Below are 25537 nucleotides of genomic sequence, written 5' to 3'. Positions count from 1 at the left end.
CAGGATAAGAGTTTAGGTGATTTCTTGGGTTGTCAGAAGCTCCTTTTCAGGGCTGTTAAAATGATTTCCTTGACATGCCCTTCATGACCACTGTTCTCTAGGACCATCAAGAATAGCACAAACTATAATACATGTATGATATATGTAAAAATCTTGATAAAGGACAACATGAAGAGGCTTTGGTCTCACAACAGCTTCACATAATATCTTAGCAGCAAGACCTCTTCAAGAATAAACTCCTCTTCATGGATAAACTATTTATAGTCAGATTCATGAGTATTTGTACCTCAACAAAGTTATTGTTACTTTAGTTGTCTATAACAACATATTGAAGTCGAAATAAAATAATGAATATGAGAATGAAATGGCTGTAATTCCTACATTGTTCACCCATTTCTTGCTGTGCTAGACAATAAAAATAGCATTTTCAAATATGTGTGGACTTTGTACAGTAGGTCCATAAACAATAATCCTGTTTCCACTTTCGCTTTCCCTATTCAATGGTCATGAAGGTTTGGAGATAAAAGAGAGATTTGTTAGATTGCCAGGTGGAGGACAGAAGATGAGGGCCAGCGGTGGGTGTGGTCCAGTGTTGAATACCTTCGTCAATGTCTGGCTGTGAGTCCATAGAAACCAGATCACACATGGCAAAATCCAAGGAAGCTGTGTTGGTTCGCTGAAAACCCAATGGAGAATATGGACTTGCCTCAGCATCTGGATCTAGGTCTGGTGATGGCAAGAAGACACTCTTTTCTTTTCTATGTGATTTGGGAGAAAGGCTCCTTGGGAAGAACTTTTGAGACGTCAAGGCGAGTTGGGCCAAAAGGCTGGATTTTTTCGTTTTATTAACTTGGCTTGTGTTTGCTATGACAAAAGACATTAGATAACTTGAACTCAGGAATTTAGATTTCTTTTAAAAAAAAGATTAAAATAAATTTGAAATTTACCTAACCAACCTATTTAACAACTGATCTCTCATCATAAAGATTCAAATATAAATTTATATAATTTGTTTTAACATGTTTTTGACACTGAAAAAGAACAAGCTAGACCAGTTTAATGGAATAAAATGCAGTGACTTTTTGCATGGACTGCATGCATTTTGTTGTGCATTTGCATTTAAACAAGACAATGAACATAAAACACAGAACTAAAACCTTCCTCCTTTACTTTCTCAAATGCTTCTGTGTATGTTCTGTTCAAGCTAACTTGTTGAACTGCTTGGAGGAAATGCGTGTGTTGTAAAGGGCATGTGTGAAAGACAAGGGGTTTATGTGATTGCATGTGTGTGTGTGTGAGAGAAAGAGAGAGAGAGAGAGCAAACAGGGCATGGTTAGGGCACACTTACTGTTGGCTATGTTGGAGGCAGTGTAACTGTCTGCCATCCCTGAGACCTGGCTGGCAATGCTGACCTCACTGGCTCGCCGCACTGGTCCCCGGGACTGGGGGGCGGTTATGGGGGAAGAGGGGTACGAACTGTCCATGAAGACACCACCATGAGACTGAACAACATCCGCTAGTGAGCCGAAACAAGGAGAGCCCATTAGACACACATCCTCAGAGACTTTGGAAACACACAAACACACACAAACACACATATACATGATGATGATATGAACAGGATACAATGCATGGTGAATTTGGCACTGTATTAAGTTTGTGAGCCAAAAGAGGGTACTGTGGTAAATAATGCAATTCCTGATGTAAGTAAACTTACAAATTGACGTTTGTGTACCTTGTAAAGACTACTTTCAAATAATTCCTTTGCCAGTAAAGTTTTGCATTCTTTTTTGAGGCAGAAATGAATATTTATTGGAAATGGCAGGGGTTTAAACCAAACACCACTATAATATTATCAATGCACTTTTTATTTAATTCTACTTTTAAATGGGTGTATTAAAAAAAATAAAGCACTGTTTTAAATTCATTTGTCAAGTTGCATAATAAAACTGTTTTCCGCTGGTTCCCTGGCCATTTACGGGGTTAATGTTTAGTTGTAAATAGCAGAAGTTTAAAACAAATAATCAAAATATGTATTCAGTTTAACCTACACAAAAGGCTTATTGTTAAACACTTATTTAGATGATTGTAATGTGTTTTTAGTGTCTGGATTTAAAAAAGCACTGTTTTATGATCACTACATATGTCTAATTCACTTATGTATTTTACAAACACAAATGTAATACTGAAGAAGGCCCATAACTAAAGCAACTATGGTAACGCTTTATTTGGAGTGGTCCTTTGCGGATGATCAATACACTCTTACCAGATTATCAGTAACTCATCAACAACGTATCAGTGAAGTAGCAGTAGTGCAACATCTGAACACATTGAAGTAAATATCTTGTAGATACTGTTCATACATTACTTACATTAAGTACATACATTGTTAATATGTTAGTTCCATTATGCAAACTTAACCTTACCCAAAACCTAAACCTAACCCTGACCCTAATCCTAACCCTAACCTTAACCTCAACCCAAACCTAGTCTAACTCTCATGTTTTTAACATGTTACTGAGAGCCTGGTGAGTGTTTGTTTCATCTAAAAAGAACCACTCAAAATAGAGTAGCACTGCAAATATGCACATAAATCATTGAATCTTCAGTTGTTCAGATGTTCTTATTTCTCCAACTCAATACTTACCAAGAAGATTACAGCTACACAGCATTAAATAGCTTAAAATAATGTGTTGCCAAAAGTTACATTCAAAGATATGCAAGGTACTGTTACATACATACTGTAAAAAATATATATATAAAAATATATTCTCCCCATGTCTCTCTTGGAGACAGGATACATTTGAATTTATACTGCTACACCAAATGTATTTGCTACTGAACGAAGTCAAATACTAATGAACATTAGGTAGCACACAAACAACACCTACTGGTTCATTAAGAATGCATGACAACAGTGTAATTATACAAGTATAATTACAAGTAATTACTTATGAGAAACTTCAATGGCTACAAGCCACTTTGTGGCTAAAATGACCATTTGATATGAATAAAATGTTGGCACACCTTAGTTTAAACATCGCAAATGAGATAAAATCAATAAAGCAAGCTTTGTGACAGATACAGGTTACTCAAAAGCAACCAGCAAAGGTGGTTCAGAAAGTAAAAATCCTCCCCAGGATTTTGGTCCAACTCCCTGGCTTCTCAAATTAGCTTAAGCCAACAGGAGAGGTGTCCAGTCAATGAGAGAGGACTGTTACTTTTTGAACTTAAATTTTTCACCTCTGGCAACCAGCAGACTTCACACATGAACACACACATGCACAAATACAGGAAGAGAGAGGCAAGACATGTAAATGAAGATACCTCATTGTGGGCGCACACATTACCCATGTGAATCTACAAATCACCCATCCACAAAATGATGGATGTTATAGTTTACTAGTGTACTTATCAAAGTTTTTTCAGACTTGTCTTTTATATATGCATGAATATAAGAATTCAGGGTAGGGGGCCCTTCATAAATATTTAATATCTTCATAAATTTGGGGGCAGTGCAAAGTTGGCTTGGCATGGTCTGGACTGAAACTGAACTTTACGAACACTAAAAATGTGAAAATAAATGCCACAATGGCTTACACAACCAGATGCCAGACAGGCAAAGGTTGAAGTTAATTTTGGCAGGTTTATACAGAAGAGCATACATTTACTCCTTGTGCAATTACATTTGAATATAGCAAAGCAGAGCTATTGTTTTACAACCTAACAACCCTTCTTTATTATGAAAAAAATGACAGAACTTAATGTTATATAAGTTGTAAATATATCTAAAATGTAAGCTACTTTACACAACAAAACTGCAGCTGTCCTGAAAGTGGAAGAGCCAGAAAAATTGAGCCCATTTTCAGCGTGTAAATTCAGTTGGAGTTTTTTCCTGTATGGGTAAGGCTGAAAAAGTTCAAGAACAAGCAAAATGGAATGAATTCAACAACAGAAATTAGTGACACATTGATAAGGATCATTTTTAAGCAGATTATGATAACACAGAATTGTAATTATTGGCTGGTACCAATATTAATAACCAATTTCATACATTTTAGTTTATATTAATTAATAACTAATCTTTCTGAATTTTAAAGAATGATACTGTAATCCTATCACAAAGTGCAATAAGCAGTAGACAGGTCAAAACCTGAAGGCTGATAGTCAATTACTCGTACATAACCATAGCATAACTATATCAGACATGACACATTTTGTAAACATTTATGTATTTAGTAGATGCTTTTATGCCATACAATGTGTAATGGTGGGTGAATTTAACATTAGGAGTCTTATTATTTAGTCTATATTATTTAGTGGTTTTCTTGTCTGGACAAGGGACAGATCTTCCAATATTCCATGTGTGGCGTAGTGGCATTATCACCTATGCTCCTATGCCAACCACTATATATATATATATATATATATATATATACACACACACACACACACACACACACACACACATATATATATATATATATATATATATATATATATATATATATAGTGGTGGGCACTATATACGTGCATTAGTAATTATTGGCTGTAATTCAATTATCAAACCACTAAAAATAATTTAGTTCTCTCATTTGTCAGCTAGTAATATATCAACCACATAAATCATGATGAGCCATCATGCACCCCAAACACTCAGCAGGGAATGGTCAGACAGACGGCAGAGGTTACACACAGTCGAGAGATGAGGATGTGGCCCTGGACGTGTTCTTAGGCCAGTTGAGTACAGGCACGGAGATGCATGTCTCACTGACCACTTCCTGACAGTGCTGCAAACTCTCCAGCAGCAAGTGAGGGTGAATTTGCACTGTCTCCACTGAGTAGGATAAAGGGTAAAGAATCAAAAGTGACAAGGGAAGAACAGTGGGATCAAGGTTCGGTGAAAGGAGAATAGGAGGGCAAAGGAAAGGGAGAAAAAAAGGAAGTCAAGGAATGGACAAAAAATCATAAAGCAGCAAAGACATAAAAAAACAAGGGCCATGTTTCATTAACCTGTTTTACAAGTCCCCCATTAACTTGCCCTTGACACAATCCTTTGAGTAACTTTCTTCTGACATATTAACGGTCAACACATTATTCCAGTAAGTGAAATGAGATGAGATTGGATGAGCACTATCAGTTTAACACCCCTTTGTCGTACCTGAATCTGATAATCTAATCTGACTATGCCGTGTGAATCTACCCGATTAGCCCAAACACAAGCTTTTAACATCTTTTAACATTTGAAGTAGAGATGACATGATTTTAACATCATGTCATCTCTACTACAAAGTGCACCAGTCAGTTTTTGCATTTCATTTCATAAAGTTAAGCAAAATTGCATTTATTTCTGCTGAGCCTGTTGAGCCAACATAAGTAAACAGGGAGAATGCAGGCTAAACAGCTTGCTAAAAAGTAAGCTAACAGTAATTACCCCTAAATATGGCCAATATTCAATATTTTCAACAAATAACCAATTTTGGCTTATTGTATAAACTGTAATGCAGATATTGATTATTGTGTTCTAGAGGAATTTATAAAAATGCACAAACTGCACTTAAATACACCGCAACTGATTGGTTTAAGGGTCACAACAGCCGAACAAAAGGAAAAGGGGTATTTACAAATGGAACTAAAGTTAATATATAATAGATAATAAAATGTAATAAAACATATTGCTAGGTGCATTTGTGAACCAAAGGGTAACTGTGATAATAACTTAACCCATGGCTGTGCAAACTCAAGCTTATTTTGGGAGGCAAATGCACTCCATTCATTTTTCTGTGACCCGCAATACCCACAAGTTGTGGGTGTGGCAGTTAAAGTCAGAAGGGCAACTTAACAGGGGCATGAGAGACAAAGGCAACAACAATTAAGTCTATAAATAAACTGGAACGATCATGACGATGATGCTGACAGGTAATGTTAGAGCCCAGCAAAGACTTCAGCAGATAAATAAATAAATAAATAAATGCACACATTTAGGATTAGGATATTAAGATCTGATGTCTATGCCAAAACAAAAAAGTTGGTAGTAGTTCAAAAATATACAGTATTAAGCGTTTTAAACAGCAGTAAGGCTATGCTAGATTAATGTTCTCTGTTGATATCCAAATATGGATCTTTTTATTCAAAAAGTTGGCCATTTTATAGACTGCCATTTCAAGCACACAGAAAAAAAGCTATTTGTTTTTAGATGCTAAAGCAAGCGCTCAGAGAGGTTTCTATCCATTTACCGAGCAGGGCAGAGTTGCCATCCCCCAGAGGGAAGCGTTGGTATCGGGGCACGTTAAAGGGAGGCAGCAGGTGGAACTTCTTCTCTAGCAGGGGCTCCAAGCGCGAGGCAGATGGGTCAGCCGGGTGAAAAAGGTTGTAGACTTGCTGACAGGCAGGACGCAGCTGAGCCACTGGGGGGCATCAGAGGAGAACACAGCCTTACAATTCCTGAAGTTCTCAACGCTACTGCAGTAGGTAGCAAGTGTGGTCAATGTGACAAAAATATAACAATGAAACTGGCGAAAAAGTCATTTGCACAATACATAACCAAATAAAAATAATTATTATATAAATCCAACTTTGTGTAAACTATTATATTATATTACAGGTTTATAAGATGATCAAGGAGAAAAACTCAAAACTAATAATATGAGTCTGACATCCAGTCAACTACTTGTTGCAGTTTATGCAGTTACTACATAGTGGTTGCTTTGGTCCTATAAATATCCTTGGTACATGCAGTTTTTCAGTGGTCTGGAACTACTGACGATACCCATGACACCCATGCCATAATTTATCATGACAATAATAACATGCTGTCATATTGCACACAGCACACAGATTCTGCAAATGTCCTTATTGGTCCAGTCCAGCATTATGACTGGGAGGTCAGACATTTCTTAATTATTTAACTTTGTTCTGAAATCATATCCATAACATTGCTTTGACTGCTCCCTTATTTAGAAACTCTTTAAAATCAGTGGCTTTCAGTTTAAAGGTTTAAAGTGTAGTTTTTACAAACTTTTTGCCAACAGATATAAGTGAAGCACAGTATTGCTTTGGGCTGAGGCAGTACAATCCACAGTTGGCATTCCAGCTTGTTATCTGAAACAATAACTTAATCAAATGACTATTGTTGTCTATGAAATACCTTCTCATATGAGTACCATTTGAGATAGAATACAATTCCAATAATTACATTTAGATGGCTATTGTCATTTCTTTAATATTTAGGATGCTGATACAAAAATAGCTCTTACCATCCAGCATAGGAATTACAATCTTCCTAAGGGCAAGGACCAAGCCCAGAGGGGACCCAAAGAGGAAGAAGTCTGCGACTTCAAAGTCAAACTTCCCTAACGCACCGCCCTCCAACATTGTACTGTTACTGGATCTGCGAGAGCTTGGATCATTTCTTAGCACAGTGGAGTGCAAACTGGGAACACAAAACACATCAGGACTTAAAATCTATTTTTAATTTTTAAAAACTTTTATCTAATAAGCTCAGTAGTTGTTAAGAAGAAATGGCACTCTCTGAAATCTATATCTCATTAATTATATCAAGTGCATAAAAAGCACTTCCTAACTGCCTAAGCCACCTCCTCACACGTAACCACGTGAACTGAGAAGCAGTACATCTTAAAGTGTTTATGATAGTTTTAGTCCATCAGGTAGTTGAGTAATAATTATCAAACCTAATTGAGAGCTAATTTAAATGTGTGTAAACTAAGGCATTAAAATAAGCAGTATCACATCAGGCTATTAAGCTCTTTAAAATGAAAAGCTCATGAAAAGTATAAAATGTCAAAAAGTAGTTTTAAATCCAGCTATGATTTTATTGTTTGCCTACTAAAGAAAGTGTCAGCTCAAATGCATGTCGGGATTCAGAGACTAAGATATTCTATAGACTATATCTACTCTGCTGTATTTCGCCTATATTCCTTTTAAAAATTAAGTAATTAACTTAAAAACCACATATTAAGTAACACTAAACAATGGAACTCCTTTAGGTTATACAACCCTGTTACTTTGTTTAAAAAAAATTGGGACAGGGACATGTTTATCACTGTTCCCTCACCTCTTCTTCTCTTTAAGAATACTCTGTAAGTGTTTGGGAATTGAGAACAGCAAAGCTGTAGTTTTGAAAGTCAAATGTTTACCTATTATTGTTTACAGAGCTGATATAGGATTTCAGCTGCACAACAGTTCTGGGTCTCTTTTGTCATTATTTTATGTTTCATAATGTACAATCAGTTTTCAATGAGTGACAGGTCTAGACATTTTGCACAGGGTCCCAACTGGTTTGGAAACAGAATTGTACATTTTTGTCCTGTATTGAAATTTGTAATTGCAACATGCATGCATTAATGGGAGAGCTTATGCCAGTTTGCTTTGTTTTAATGTCCAAAATCTATATGAATTGTCGATCTGATAAACATGACTGTGTCAGGTCTCCATGGTGCTTTGCATCTTGAAAAAGTTTCTGTTGTTATTGTAGAGGCACTCTGGAATTCACATGTAGATAGCTTGGGGAAACTATTAAAACATTAAAATTTTTATTTACATAATTTTACAACTCATCTGAACCATGTGGACACTGTATGGAAACGTGATGAAATACTATATTGACACAACAGTGTCTGTTCAAATAATATGGCATATATTTAGTGTCAAAAATACAGACCTGGACAGAAAGGCTTGGTGCTGCTTGATTGTATCTATCTCATAGGTAGAGGAGTCACTCCTCTTTCGGGGAAGCTGCCTTCTAGGGTCATCAGGACCTCCAGTGTGGGGGATGTCAATATTACTGCGGCTAAGCTGTCGGCTACCCTCCAGGGTGGACAACATCCCTGAAGAAGCTGTGTCATGGCTGCAGTTGATGATAATACCAGGGGACAGGAGATCTGGATCCTGGGGGGAATGGCCAGCATACGGGTGATGTGGGGGGGGAAACTTAAGAGAGCACTGTAAACTAACTGAACATTTCAAGTTCATTATTTGAATGTACATATACAGTGTGTTGCCTGTTATTAATTACGTATCCCTACCTTGTATTTACATTCATGGACAAGTTTATAAGGTGCACCTACCTATAAATATATGTATTCTGTCTGTAGCCCATCTGTTGCTGCATAATTTTAGTCACCCTCTACCCTGTCCATCAATGGAAATAAACCACCATAGGACCACAACCGATTAGACTTTAAACTATAGACTTGCTAATGAAATGTCTAAATCAAAATTAACATCTATTTCTGTATAGGTGTAATTTCACTGTTACCAGGTTGAGTAGAGTGGTGTACCAGCACATTGGTCTTACCTGAACGCTCACCACACTCCCACGCCGACTACTGCTTTGGCTTTCACATACTGTCTGACTGCTGCTGCAGAGTGCATCAAACCCCAGGATGCCCCCAACACAGTCTCCTATCAGACACACCTGGAAAACAAAAATAATACAGTTGGAAAAGACCCAACTCAAAACAATATACAATCAACAGTGTATATATATATATATATATATATATATATATATATATGTATACACATATACACACACACACACATGCATATTATATATTAAAAAGTACTCAAGTAAAAGTTGACATGAGTAACATTTTTACTCTAGTTGTGCTTTTAAAGTTATACTATTATGCTTATAAAAGTACATGCTCCTGTATGTATTTAAAGTAAAATGGTAAAAGTTTGTCTTTAAAAATTTTTTCTAACTCAATTTTTAAAGAGGACCTTTTTATTGAGGACCTTTAAGTAAGGCCAGGGCCAGAATGAGAATTATTTCAGACAGGGAGTTACATAGTGCAGACAAGCCCACCTCAACCTCTACAAACACACACAACACACTGATGTCCTGCGATGTCATTGCAGCAGGGTATAGGCTATTTCTGACAGCAGTGCAGTGATCACCTTACATATTTCAACATTTTTAACCTGGATACTAAACATAAGCAATAAATCAGAATGCCGAATTCACACAAATAGAGGCAACACTGAAACAGCCTTACTATAAAGCATGCATCAGCTCAGCACAGACACTGCCCAGAGATGACAAGTCGACAAAGTTAAAATCAGACAGTTAACTGCACACAAGGCAGAGGTGAGTTACTTATTATTATACAGCTTTCAATTCATTTGGCTCCTTTGTTGCAGTGCCTTCGTCGACGACTGAAGTTATTCGTAGCTTCTCATTCAGCAGACAATAGTAAAATAAAGGAAGTGTTCACATTTGCATATTTTCGCATTAGCTATTTCCATTTTGACAGACTCAGAGAAACCAATGATGGAGGCAGAATAAGGAAGGAACTAAGAAGGTTTACTATGTTTGTCATACCATTGTGAATATAAAGAATATGATTTTAAAGTAATAAAATATCTATTTCAGGCTAAATTTTTAGTGCTGCTGCTAAAATTTTACTTTGCAATCACAGCGTATACAGACAAATAACACATTAAATGCAGTGCATAGTAAAATGAAACTATTTTTTCTACAGAGTACACAGCACTTGAGGTGCTTCAGTTAACTGCCAATGGAAACAGAAATAGCCTGGCTAGAGATGATAAGAATGAAGATGCAGACAGTGCAAGACCTTTAAAATTAGCTGAGTGTAAATATAGGTGAAAGTTTATTACTGTAAAATTTGTTCTTTAAAACTCTATAAAAATAAAAATAGACATACAGCTACTTTTTATTATTGACTCTATCTATCAATTTATTTATTCAATCTCTCTATTGATTTCTTACTGATTCTTATATTATTGATTCTATTGATTATATATATATATATACACACACACACACACACACACACAAAACACACACAGTATCTAACAAAAGTGAGTACACATTTCTGCAAATATTTTAGTATATCTTTTAATGGGACAACACTATAGAAATTAAAACGGGATACAACTTAAAGTAGTCAGTGTACAACAAATTTACTGTCCTCTGAAAATAACAACACACAGCCATTAATGTCCAAATTGCTGGCAACACAAGTGAGTACACCTCACAGTGAACATGTTCAAATTGTGCTCAAAGCGTCAATATTTTGTGTGACCGCCATTATTATCTAACGCTGCCTTAACCCTCTTGGGCATGGAATTCACCAGAGCTGCACAGGTTACTGCTGGAATCCACTTCCACTCCTGGTGGATGTTAGACACCCCCTTCCGCTTGAGGAAGCCCTACAGCTGCACAGGTTTACATCTCATACTTGGCCAGTTCATCACCTTTACCTTCAGCTTCCTCAGCAAGGCAGTTTTCATCTTAGAGGTATGTTTGGGGTCATAATCAAGTTGGAAAACTGCCATGGGCACTGTGGGCACTGTGAGGTGTACTCAGTTGTGTTGCCAGCTATTTAGAAATTAGTGGCTGTGTGTTGAGTCATTTTCATAGGACAGTAAAACTATACTGATATACAAGCTGTACAGTGACTAAGGTATATCCAACTCATTTCTATAGTGTTGTCCCATGAAAAGATATAATAAAATATAATCATATAAACAAAACTTTGACATCATGCATAACATTTTTAGTTTATGGTCCAGGTTTATGTTCCAAAAAGGAAAAACAAACAAAAAAAACAATTCATGTTTTTTTTTTTTATAGCTTTGCTTTACAACTGATATGACTGACTGTCCACTGCAACAGACATTTTAAAACAACATAACAATGTGAATAATATATATATAAGCTTAAAGTATAAGACCAAAGGATGGCTTTGTTGGTTAAAGTACTGTTACATTTTTATTGTAAGAGAATTGATTGTAAACCACAGAAACACAAAAAAGGTAAAAAATGTGCTGATTTTTCCATTGCTTTCAATCATTCCCTCTTTGTATTCCTGACACTGTTCAGACTGGCTCCTAATGGCTTGCTTCCACTGCAAATATCTCTCCAAGATAAAGTGGAACTATCAGCAAAAAGATTAAAATTAATCATTTTAAATTAGGCGATTCATCAATTTTTTTATGCATAATTACAATACTATTAATCTAATTACATTTCATTTAAATTAGCATAAAATCTTATATTACCTTATAATTATAGTAACTTATAAAACTTATGAGCCTAAATTAATTGGAAGGTGCGAATAAGTAACTAACTTCAGCCTCGTTAAGGTGTACAACTTAGGTCACTGCCACAGTGGGCAGACCCAAAAAAGACAATGTGTGAAGACAATGAAAACAACACTGCAATCTTAAAAACCTAAACCTAATGAGGATACTGCCACAGCAGGCATGAAACAGGTCTGTGGTCTTACCTGTGATGACTCAATGCAGTAAGGTTAGATTTTTATAAAGCCCATTCTTACAGAGTATCACAAAACTGAGTACACCCCTCACATTTCTGCAGATATTTAAGTTTATCTTTTCATGGGACAACACTGACAAAATGACACTTTGACACAATGAAAAGTCGTCTGTGTGCAACTTATATAACAGTGCAAATTTATTCTTCCCTCAAAATAACTCAATATACAGCCATTAATGTCTAAACCACCGGCAACAAAAGTGAGAACACCCCTAAGAGACAGTTCCTGAAGTGTCAATATTTTGTGTGGCCACCATTATTTTCCAGAACTGCCTTAACTCTCCTGGGCATGGAGTTTACCAGAGCTTCACAGGTTGCCACTGGAATGCTCCTCCATGACATCACGGAGCTGGTGGATTTTCGAGACTTTGCGCTCCGCCACCTTCCGCTTGAGGATGCCCCAAAGATGTTCTATTGGGTTTAGGTCTGGAGACATACTTGGCCAGTCCATCACCTTTGTGAGGTGTTTTTGGGGTCATTATCATGCTAAAACACTGCCCTGCGACCCCGTTTCCGGAGGGAGGGGATCATGCTCTGCTTCAGGATTTCACAGTACATATTGCAGTTCATGTGTCACTCAATGAAATGTAACTCCCCAACAACTGCTGCACTCATGCAGCCCCAGACCATGACATTCCCACCACCATGCTTGACTGTAGGCATGACACACTTATCTTTGTACACCTCACCTGATTGCCGCCACACATGGTTGAGACCATCTGAACCAAATAAATTAATCTTGGTCTCATCAGACCATAGGATATGGTTCCAGTAATCCATGTCCTTTGTTGACATGTCTTCAGCAAACTGTTTGTGGGCTTTCTTGTGTACAGACTTCAGAAGAGGCTTCCTTCTGGGGTGACAGCCATGCAGACCAATTTGATGTAGTGTGCAGCATATGGTCTGAGCACTGACAGTCTGACCCCCCCCCCCCCCCCCCCCCCCTTCAATCTCTGCAGCAATGCTGACAACACTCCTGCGCCTATCTTTCAAAGACAGCATTTGGATATGATGCTGAGCACGTGCACTCAGCTTCTTTGGACGACCAACATGAGGTCTGTTCTGAGTGGGCCCTGCTCTGTTAAAATGCTGGATGATCTTGGCCACTGTGCTGCAGCTCAGTTTCAGGGTGTTGGCAATCTTCTTGTAGCCTTGGCCATCTTCATGTAGCGCAACAATTCGTCTTTTAAGATCCTCAGAGAGTTCTTTGCCATGAGGTGCCACGTTGAAACTTTCAGTGACCAGTATGAGCGAGTGTGAGAGCTGTACTACAAATTTGATCACACCTGCTCCCTATGCACTCCTGAGACCTAGTAACACTAACGAGTCACATGACATTTTGGAGGGAAAATGACAAGCAGTGCTCAATTTGGACATTTAGGGGTGTACTCACTTTTGTTGCTGGTGGTTTAGACATTAATGGCTGTATATTGAGTTATTTTGAGGGAAGAATAAATTTACACTGTTATATAAGCTGCACACAGACGACTTTTCATTGTGTCATTTTGTCAGTGTTGTCCCATTCTTTCCCTCTCTGTTCCTCCTGTACATACCAACCCTCCATGCTGTTCTTTTACTCTGTGCAACCTCCTCTCCATTCCTCCCTTGTGCCTTGTTTCAACTATACTAACTAACCTTCCCCACCATGACTCATTTTCTTCTCTCTCCCTGGACACAGCTACAAGTACTTTCCTTTCTTCACTCTCATTTGCAATTATCTGTCTGTGCCCTCTCTCCTTTAGGGCACCAAGGTCTTCTGCATGCATTTGCCCCATGGCTGACAGGCGACCTGTTCAGCAACGAACAAGAGCTAAGAAAGGCTGAAAGTGGAGGAAATCCTAGCTTGACTCTTTGCTAATACAAATCTCTTCTTTCTAATTTTAACACTTAAAATAACTGCTGCAAAATCATCTTTCTACAGAGGGAAACTGAAAGCATCAACATCTGATCCACACAAGCTTTTCAACACTTTCTCCTCTCTGCTAAACCCTCTTTCTGCCCCACCACCATCTTCTCTTACCCCTGAGGATTTTGTCACCTTCTTTGAGGAGGATTATATATTCCACCAGTCTTTTTTCTCTGCCATTAGTCCTTTCATTTGTTCTCATCCTCTTGCTCTTACTCCCCTAAAGCCGGGGATACACTAAATGACTTTTATTCCGATTTTAGCTCCGATTCTCAGCCTGACCAAGTATGTGCTAGTTGGCACTTGTCCGCAGATTTCTGGGTCGGTCTGAGTCGACGGAGAGAGAATCGATTAGTGCGCAGACTTTTTGCCTCCTAATCATATTTCAGACCAGTCAGATCAAACGTTTAGTTTTTTCATCCTGACTCCGAGCTTAATCTAGTAGTGTAAACTGGTCAACGGTTCAATCTGAAGAGACTCCCACAGACAATGAAAACTGAGAGTGTGAAAAAAAAATACCACACTGATCATATTTTTAAATAAATGACCCTCACTTAAACATGTTTACCTGTTGCTTCTTTACTGCGTCAGTGAAAATACCAGAGAAAACAGCTGCAGCAAATCCTTTCTTTCCTCAGTCCTTTCAATTTCCCTATTCAATTGTGTCTCTTAATCAGTCACAATCACTCTTAAATCATTCTTATCACTGCTATGCTGATGACACCCAACTAATACTTTCCTTCCCACCTTCTGATACTTCTGATAGGTTTCCAGTCACATCTCAGCATGTCTGACTAGCATCTCTTCATGGATAGCAGCACACCACCTGAGGCTCCATCAGGCCCCTGCAACTCATCCAGAATGCAGCTGCGTGGCTTATCTTCAATCTTAATTCAAAGTTTACTTATGTCACACAACTGCTGTGCTACCCACACTGGCTTCCTGTAGCTGCCTGCATCAGATTTAAAACCCTGATGCTTGCCTACAAAGCCAAAAATGGACCAGCCCCTCCCTCAAAACTCGAACTGTATGTAAAGCCCTTTGAGCTTCAAGTACAGCTCGGCTTGACCCACCAACCTTCAAGATGCTTGGAAGACAAGCATCAAGACTCTTCTCGGTTGTAGCACCCAGGTGGTGGAACGAACATGGTCTTCAAATGCAGACTGAAGACACACCTCTTCTTACAGCACTTATGTGAGCACTTTTATAAGCACTTACTGAAATGTATTATACTGCACATATTTTATATTATATTGTATTGAACCTGTCTAATTCAGTTTTTTCTCTAGGTTTTAACACAGGCTTTAGTTTCTAGCAATATATGAACTTTTCCTCTAGCCTATTTGTACTAGCTAAGAGTAGCCAACAAAGCACTTTTTAAAGCTACTCTGTCTGCTAAATGTTGTGAATGTAAATGTAGATACACATATGTGTATGTGAGTGGGTCTATATGTGTGTATTAGTATTACACACGCACACACAGTCATACAGAAAACAGAGAGAGTGAGAGACAGACTGCTTATGATATGCTCACCTGCCCTGAGAAGCTAGCCCCATCCAGGGACCGGAGGAAGTCTGAATAGACCTGATTGGCTCGACTAATTACAGTTGCCACAGCATCTTGATACTGCGGGGAGGAAGTGGCAAGAAGCGGGAGAGCAGCCAGGGGAATGTGGTCTTGACTGCTGGATAAACAGCCTTCATCATAACTGTATGGGCTCAAACTGAAACAACACGGACAGTTCAGGCAAAATCAAATGTACACATTTTTACCTAATTTTACCTATATGCAAATCCAGTTGATCAGAGGACACAAGTTGGAAAATGGATAAAAGCAGGAACAAAATACAGATGTTATGATGGCTGCTACTACTGCTTTTACTTATGCAACAAACCATTTTTATAGATAACAGTATGTCAGGCTGTGTTACACATCACATAAGCAAGTCATAAGCAGTTCCTGAACTACTGGATGTAGTTTGAGGTAAGAAGAGATAATAATACGAATACTATTATTATTAATAATAATAATAATAATAATAATTAACTGATTTCTTTCTTACTTGGACACTAAAGAAAAGGCTTCAGCACAGATGGCTGGACAGGGCACCAGACGAATAGCAATATGGCCCAGGGCAGAGGGATAGTGCACGCGCATGACTGTGTCGAAAGCAGTAGTAATGGTGTTGACGTCGCCTTGCTTGGAGCTTTGTTCTCCACAGCCTGTGTCCAAAATGTTTCCACCATGAAGAACAAGGATCAGGACATGGATCTTGGAGGACTGCAAAGACTGAGGACAAAAGCCATCCTGAAAAGAAAATAAGGATGGATGCATGGTAATTGAATGGGTGGGTGAGTAGGTGGATGAAAGAAGGATAAAAAAAATTGAATGAATGAGAGGTGTCAAGACAAATGAATGTCAATTCTGTCTCTTAAATGCCATGCAACTGTATAGGCAAAGACTCCTCCAGTCAGTCTGCTAAAACAAGTAGCTAAAGGCTAAAACACATCTCAGTTAAAAATAGTGCTAGAGTGAGACATTTAGAACAGTGTGATCACACCTCCTTAACAGGTCCAATACTGTTTTGGGTGGCAATACAAACTTTTAACATTCTGAACTCAGGGTGGAATTTAATTATGAAAGTCATTTTTAAAGGTGCCAAATAAAAACACTATAACTGTTTAGAGAAAACAACACATCAATATTACTGAGTGTTGCAGAAATTCCTCCGGCAATGACCTCAATAACCATTGCCAGAAATTATTCCAGTTTTGAAAATACTGTGACATCTCAATGTCGCATTAGCAAAAAAATATGTCAGATGTTCAAAGTAAGAGGCTGTCTTGCAGGTGTTTGTAGCTGCTGTCAATTTCACAAATTCCACTGAATAGTCACTGGCATTGGCATATCTAGTTTCAGGTTGAGTCTAGAACAGCATGAACAGTCCACAATTCACTTCACTTTTGTAATAAAATGAACTGATGTCTTTGCTTCAATATAATAATCAGTATCTTATAGTACAGCATCCAAACATATGCTACATATTAAACTGGTTCTGTATTAAAATGGTTCTTGATTCCTTTACAACTACTTAACATTCTACTATGGTAACTGTTATCCACTGACAATACTTAAATCATTTAAATGCACAGCATGTGCCTTGCTGAACTCACATATTATAGATTATTTCTATAGCTTTTAAACACTGTGCCAACCATCCCCATAACATGTGCCAATCAACCCCATGTGCACAACAATAATATATTCATGAAAACACAAATTGTAGAAAAATGTTTTCTGCATTGAATTAGTCTGTTTTACGATAAAATATCCAGTTTTCATTTGCTGTAGGGATTACTGTAATGTGTGGTATGCATTGGATAAACAGGAGAACATGAAATATGTGCCAACCAACCCTGCTCTCTTTCAAACGAGCAGATGCACTAATTTTGTTAACAATTATTACATAAAAAATTGTCCATTTCCAACAGATGTATTATTTATGACTGTATTGACTATAACAAATGGCTAGGTACAAGACACTTTGCCCATGCTACTAAAATAAGCGCAGAACTCATTTGCTAATCATCATAGTCCAAAAACCTAGACCAATCTTAGCAACACAGTACCAGCAGATATGTTCTGTACATAAATAGGGTAAAGTTGCACAATGAGACATGAGTGTGGAAGGTCAAACAGTGAGGTTTGGATAGGACAGTGGGGCAGGGTATAGTCTTAAATTGTCAAAGATCATTTGCTTTCATAGAGTTTCTTTTCTCAAGGTTAGTTGTCAATCAGTTCCCATATTCTAATGTTAGGATTAGAGGAAGAATCAGCGAACTGGCATCATCAATACACTTCTACGAAATGGCTTCCTATTAAAACAAATTCTGCTGATTTTCTAACCATAAACCGATAGGAGGGTTGCAGCCCAAGAGCATGTAAATTATATGTTTGTGGACAGTGAGTTGACTCACTGTAACAAAAAGATGTTATACTGCCAATCCTGACTGTAAAATATCTGCAGCAAATATAATTGATCTTCCTCAACTGTACATTTAATTACATTAATTCGAAAAAGAACTGAAACCACACACTGGAAATGTGGCAGGTAGAGATTAAGTTGAAAAATGCTGGAGTACGCCTTTAAAACACTGCTTGCAATATTATGAATAATTACAAAGATTAAATGCTAAATACAGCAAATGTATGCACCATAGACATGAAATTATCCTTCATATATTTTTATACATCAGTGAATGTATGTCAGTGAACATTTTAATGTGACATGACTTCAACAATCGCTGGTTTAGCTACACTACTGCTGTTGTGTACTTTGCCAATTTTCTGAAAGTAATATATAATACTGCAGTAATATTCAGTGAATTCAGAGTACACAATACGCAATATTTTATTTTTACCTATGGTTGCTATAAAGCTGGAACAAACACTATGCATCTACATAACAGTAGTGGCATTAAAGTAGGTATTTTATTTAGTGTATTAAGAAATGGGGAAGGCCAATCAAACAGTTTAAAAAAAAGATAATAGTCTAAGGATCCTGTTAGCTCCTTGTTATTAGGGATGCATCAATAACACTCAAATTTCTCTCCCGATATTGTTTCTGACAGCTGAACTCAGGGTAGCAATAATGAATACTGTTTTTTCTTCAAAACATTTATACTTCACAAATTAGAATTACTGAGAATTACTTTAGTGTGTGTAAGGTAACAAGACACTGTAACTATATACCACTTTCTAACTAAGAAAGGGAAAAAGTAATAAACACATAAGATCAGAAATGACAAAGTCTTGGATAATGCATTGTTATAATTTTATAATGATGGTGTCAAAGAAACAATATTGAATGTGGATTGTCCATGTTTGCTGATGCCAAATCCATTTTAAAAGGTTGACAAGCGCTAATACTGATCCAGTATATCAGATCAGTGATTCGCTACTTGCTACTATAAGGCTTTAATTTGACTGTGTGGCATCACTAGTTGTTGTTTACCGGCTCTTAACAATTTGCTAAATTTTTTTATGGTCAGTGTTCTAGAAATACTTACGATACCTGTGAAGTACATTGTGACATATTTTATCACAATATTCATAATATTTTGTCATATTGCCTATTGCCAGTATCATTACTAAAGACTAACATGGCTGCTAGCCTTGACTTATCCATAAGGAAAGGAACAGGAAAACAGGAAGCTACCACAGACAACCAAAATGATGTGTTCGGGGAACTACTCTGGACATAACACATATGGTTTTATTTTGGTAGTGCAAATTAAAGAGCCATTCATCAGGATACATCACATTTAGTTTGCAAAATAACACACAATTACTACTGTATGAGACTCCAAACATTCTTTAACAGTGACAGAGAACAATGTGATGCATGTTGACAACTTCATCGACAATTTTCACTACCAAAACCAGTCCTTGTTTACTTACTGAATGGTGCCTGGTTATGGTGATGATGGGGATGTTAGCTGTGCCACTCATCTACAGCATGTGCAAAGGGACAAAAATACTACAGGAATAAATTGCTGATTTATGGCTTATAACAACTTTGTGTTCAACTGTCTTTGGCTATGGAATCCTCTCATGTCAACAAAATTACATATTAAAACCCACTTGTATTTCTTGTCTATTTCAATTACCCTTAACAAATTATTTAGCAAAAACACAAACACATCATTGAGCCATTATGGAACCATATGAATGGAATATCTGCAACTTCATTTTGTTTAGACTGATAATATTCATTTACCAAAAACTGTTTATCCTCCATATTGCTTAGGAGAAGAGTTTAAAAAAATCTCTTCCAAAGCAAATGAGCGGATGGCAGCCAAGAGTGAATGTGACTCTCTGATCATATTACTTATCATCTTACATACCTTTAAAAGTGTGCATCTTTTCACTTACTATTATTCTGCTATTTTTAATTTTCTCCATATTTCTCCCAATACAGTCATGCATAGTTGCCTATGGATAAAGTATAGCTGAGACTTGATTGGCAGGTATTTTTTGTGTTGACCCTCAAGATTACTCTCAAGATCTACTGTCTTATAAAATCCCTTAGTATGCTACTAAAATGCTCTTCTGATAAGAAACCAGGTTCATAAAGACAATTATGAGCCACTAATTGAAAATAAACTAACTAAAACAGATTGCATACCTCATCAAACCTCTCTTGACTGGCGGTCCTTGTATATTCTCCCATGTCTTGGTACATGTCTTCTGGTGACAAAAAAATAATATCAGTCAATAACAACAATACCATCCATATGTCCTTTATGCATTTACTTATTTAGTTTCAGATATAATTTCTCATTTACAATCTGTCACAAATTAAATGGCATAAAATACGGTATATCCATGCAGAACATTATCAAACTAAATAAGCCTAGTATAAGTGTCATATTATATACACTACATATTCAAAAGTTCATCTCATCTTAAGTTTCTTCTTAAATCAAGGGTCCCGCCCTGTCCTACAGTAACAGCCTCTACTCTCGGAAGGCTTTACACTAGATGTGGAAACATTATGGGGATTTGATTGCTTTTATCCAAAAGAGCATTAGTGAGATCAGGTATTGATGAAGAATGATTAGTTCTGGATCACAAGCAGCAGTCCAGCTCATTTCAAAGGCACTGGATGGTGCCCCATCACTCCAAAAAATGCAGTTGCTATTCTCCACAGACTGGATGCTTTGGGCATAGTGATCTTAGGTTCATGTGTATCTACTCCAAAGCATCCCATTGTAACTGGTGATGCTTTTCTATGGAGATTACACAAGCTGTTTGTGTGCAACTGAATTCTCTAATTACAAGGTGTATACTGGTCAACATTTATATTGAGATAATCTAGAATAATAAGCATTTTAGCCCTTATGCCATTAATGTGGATTATGAACCTCGATGCAATAGCCCAATAGCAAGGTTTATTTAGCAAATTCTCATTCTTCATTCTTTAAAAGCATACAGATAAAAAGTACCTGTAGATTCTTCTAGATCCCCTGCTTCAATCTTATCCATGAGATCGTTAGAATTCCACTTGGCTATCTCTTTAGGAAATATCTCCTCACTGTCTGAAAAGTCCTCTGTAATCAAAGAATAAAAGCACAAGCATCTAGTTACATCATGTCTTTTAATAATATATAGTTTAGATAGTAACAGTGTCTTGAGAATGCTTTAATGTTAAGTATGATTCAAGCATGTAAGTATGATTTCCATTGTAGGCCTGAAATAACAGAAACCTGTGCAAATAGTGTGAATTCAGGAACCGAAGCAATTCGTTCTTTCAATGATTTTCTGTGACAGTACACATGATCATGGCCAATATTTAGAGACATGACATATACCAATATTTTGCCTTGTATATGACCTGTGCCAGCTCTGTGCCTATACCTGTCTCTGTACTCACGACAAAAATACCTGGGCAAAAGAAGAAAGTGTCTGACCTCACCCAGACCTGACCTGACTTTAGAAACAGCTCTCTATGCATTTAAATCTTTATTCATAAAGGTCTCATTTTGAGACAGTTGTTTTTATAGTACTGTTGTTATTGTTTTTTTTTTCCTTTTTAATTGGAACAGATTTGTTTGAACGTTGAAAGTAACTTAGAAGTATAGTAACGAGTATCAGGGCTAATTTTTCAGGATGTAATGAGTAATTTAATCTGTTGAATTAGATTGAGAGAAGTGATTAGTAATTTGTAAAGAGTTACCTTTTATTATTGATCACCCCAGCAGTGATGATGGATTTTTTGCAGGCACTGAATGTACTCAATCTAAGCATCTTTGTTACATTACCGTAAGCAAGTAAAACAGGTAAAAAACATTAAATAAACAATTGAATTATATAGAAACACATTATTTCTGACTAATGTTTAAATTGACCTTGTTTTAAATTGTAAACTTGAATGAGAATTGCTAGAAGACCTAGTGTCAATTTCCTAAACCTAAATTAAGCCTAAGCCTAGACTTAAAAAAATGTTCAATGGCACAGTGGTGGTGTGGGTTTTTAGTAGTTCTGTGGTCAGAAACTGATCACTGACAAAGGACTATAAGATGACTGACACAAATTGTTAATGGATGAAAAGATGATGAGCTATAATTTCTAGCTGTACACCTACAACACAGGTGTGTCTTATGGTGATCAGTAAATTCATAAACATTTCTGTAAATGTGCAAAATAGCCAATTTGGCTAGTTTTCAGAGAGTATTGTGTTTGAAAACCCCAGCAACGCCGTGCCTTATATACTTGTAGCAGCATAATACATGCTAACATGCTACTACCATGTTGGTGTCTTTGATGTTCTGTGACCATTCCAAAACATATCTGCTCAGTGGTGGCCCTATTTTTTGTCCCTCGCAGATATGGTAGAGGAGGGCTGATAAATTGTGCAGCAATAGATGGGCTGTAGTCAGTCATTTTATACCTACCAAACTCCGCTATATGACAGGTGTCTGAAAAATGGTCAACAAAGTGAAGGGACCTAGTACAAGTAAATAATAAATTGGCAAATTCTATTATGATATTTATAATCCACTATTAAATGTCTTACATTTCTTGCATTTCTTTTATTAACTAAGTAGACGTTCTGCTCAAAACCATGAAATTTGTTGTCTAGGCGTGACCAAATGATACGATTTGTTTTTTTAACATTTTTTTGGAAATGAATAGGGTCAAATCTGCAGGACGTTACTATGACAAGTACCTCTTCACAAAAAGTTTGTCACATCACGTTCTCACAAAAGCAAAGGATGAGTGTCCAATCTTATCTTCGCAAAGGGCCAGTGTGGCTGCAGGTTTTCATTCCAAACATGCAGAGCACACCTAAATCGACGTGTTTAATCAGTTGCTTAGTCTTCTAAGAGCTGATCATGCGAGCTCCTGCTTTGTTGGAATAAAAAACCTGCAGCCACACTGGCCCCTTGCAGATTGAACACCGCTGCACTAAAGAACAGACCAAGGTGTTTTTTATTGTTCCCCCCATAAAGTGCGTTTTTCTTATCTGGTCACACCCTCTACCATTTCTAATTGGCATACCTTTTACTTATTGACATGATTAATACATTTGAATGCATCATGTTTAATAATTCAATAATTCTTAACAGTTTCAATAATTCAATTATTATTTTCTTCTTCAACTTTGATACTATACAACAAAAAAAAAAACGAAATAAGAGAAAAGAAGATGCTTTTAAAATGACTCAAAATTATGAAACCCAAAAAAACAGGAGATGACCAAAATTAGTAAAAGCATATTTTTTCCAAATACAGACAATATACATGAAATCTGAACACTGGGCAGCAAGAAACATTCTATTTGAGGACACAAAATTCACATGTGCAAGACTATTTAAATGCTGGTGTTGTGATCATATATTTATTTCAATATATTTGACTATTTAAAGACAAAAAGCTACATGAGCAAGACATTTAGACAAAAGAAAAAATTGTTAAACAACAACACTCTTTGCAAATCCGCCATCAAGTATAACAGGCCAGTAGTCATCAGCACAGCACAACAAGCCTTTCCAGGGAATTTGCTCTTATTTCATCTGCAGACCCAAAGCATGCTGAGTTTCTGGGTAACATAAGAAGTAGTCTGTGCCAGGAAGACATGCAGCATGAAGAAGACAGAAAGAAAGCAACAGCACACAAAGTAAAAGTTATCCAAAGCTGCAGATCTAGGATCAGATGCCCCAACCACATCCCAAAGCCCAGCTACCAAACAGAAAGAGAGGGCAAACCTGATTCTCAGTTTGTATGTAATAGAGACCACTACCACCGACAACAAAAGAGACCAACATTTCCTGAGCTGCATGCAAGTTTAAATTACATTTGAATTTAATGGAAGGAAATAAACTTTGCAAAACAGCTTTAAATTTTAAATGTTGTGTGATGCTAATGATAATCAATAATTAAGACATTGTTGTGGCAAATACAAATATAAATAACCAGATTTTTTGCAAGTTCACATTATAATCCAGTGATCAATAAAAAGTTTATATAAATAGTATCAGACTTTGGAAGCATAAGCCAAGTCCTAAATCTTACATGCAGCTACAGTAATTAAATCTTTTGTTTCCCAAACAACTGATGTTGTGCCATTTCCCAGCATTACTTAAAATGTTTGACATCACAACATTTTACATGCAGTTTCTTGCCAGCTTTGCTTCTATGGTCACTTTCAGTGAAGCGTAGGCTAAGAATAAAAATATGCCTCGACTTTTCCCAACCTATTTGGCATTAAGACTACTGATCATTTAAGTGGCTAATTTATTCACACAATATTTTACAATGTTATGAAAAAGTATTTGCCTGATTTTCTTATTGCAAAGTTTTACATAGCTTGTGCTGTCATTTTGTAAGATGCAAAGGCAGATCACTGTTTCATTGCCTTTTATTGTAGTGAACCAATAAATAAGGCCTACCCATTATAAACTGGGCAGAGTTTTCAGAATCAAGCCATCAGTACAGTTTTTAAGGTCAGAAAGAAGTATGTTTGTACAGAGCATTGTTCTAGCTAGTGATGCATGTGTTCCAGAAATAAACAGAACTCTTTTTAAACTTGAACTCTCTATGATGCTGAACTGACTGGAGCTTGAAATATATCAAATACCGTAACTATAACCTTTGCTGTAGCAGGGGAAGTACCCACAACTGAAACTGTGAGAAAGATGGCAATGACTACATTTGGAATGACCTTAATGAATTATGAAATGTGATCCCCATTATGTCATTGAATATAAGGTTTTGGTACAGGAATAAAATGCAAAAGACAACATACTTTATTGCAACACACACAGCACTTCCACTCATTTAGGGAGAGGCAATATTTACCATGTGCATCAAAGAACTCTTCGTCTGAGTTATCCTCTGAGTCACGAGCAATGCTCTGCATCCTCCATTCTGAGATACTGTGACGGGATGGACTCACTGGAATGTGATAAAAATCAAGCAGTTTCACTGATGACATTTATAACATATAAATGCAGGAGGAAATTGTAAACAGAATTTGAATTTACTCTAAAATCTGGGAAAAATAAGGAAAATAAGTTTTTAGAACAGTAGTGTCTTGGTTTTTGACTGGTCCTGTTTGAGTGTTGTAAAGTGCAGCAGGCAACATCTTAAACTTAAGATAGAAAAATGTCTATACAGTGACAATCTGGCAAAAAAAACATTGAACACCCTTATCAGTGTTATACTAAAAATGCTCAAAATTAGCATATCACAGTGAATATGCACTATAGTATTTAAATCAAGACACCCAAATAAAAAC

At 36.9% G+C, this 25537-nt stretch overlaps 1 protein-coding gene across 12 annotated transcripts in view; it reads right to left on the bottom strand.

The window, feature by feature from the left end:
* Positions 1–25537, bottom strand: part of LOC108438467 (membrane-associated phosphatidylinositol transfer protein 2-like) — a 76892-nt gene that overhangs the window by 11087 nt on the left and 40268 nt on the right. For 3 of the 12 annotated variants that reach the window (XM_017716280.2, XM_017716281.2, XM_017716283.2), the window contains 13 exons: positions 25099–25194; positions 21243–21347; positions 20423–20484; positions 19696–19746; positions 16298–16542; positions 15769–15958; positions 9317–9436; positions 8681–8907; positions 7257–7432; positions 6237–6407; positions 4697–4837; positions 1349–1516; positions 601–864 (listed from right to left, as the gene is read on the bottom strand). In XM_017716280.2, coding sequence (XP_017571769.1) covers positions 601–864; positions 1349–1516; positions 4697–4837; positions 6237–6407; positions 7257–7432; positions 8681–8907; positions 9317–9436; positions 15769–15958; positions 16298–16542; positions 19696–19746; positions 20423–20484; positions 21243–21347; positions 25099–25194 — 2016 coding nt within the window. The remainder of the gene's footprint in view (positions 1–600; positions 865–1348; positions 1517–4696; positions 4838–6236; positions 6408–7256; positions 7433–8680; positions 8908–9316; positions 9437–15768; positions 15959–16297; positions 16543–19695; positions 19747–20422; positions 20485–21242; positions 21348–25098; positions 25195–25537) is intronic. The other 9 variants (XM_017716284.2, XM_017716287.2, XM_017716286.2 and 6 more) reach the window with 9 other exon arrangements.

This window comes from Pygocentrus nattereri, chromosome 20, assembly GCF_015220715.1.
Source record: "Pygocentrus nattereri isolate fPygNat1 chromosome 20, fPygNat1.pri, whole genome shotgun sequence".
Lineage (NCBI taxonomy): Eukaryota > Metazoa > Chordata > Actinopteri > Characiformes > Serrasalmidae > Pygocentrus > Pygocentrus nattereri.
Note: the sequence above shows the minus strand (reverse complement) of the source record. Positions and strands in the feature narration are given on the sequence as shown.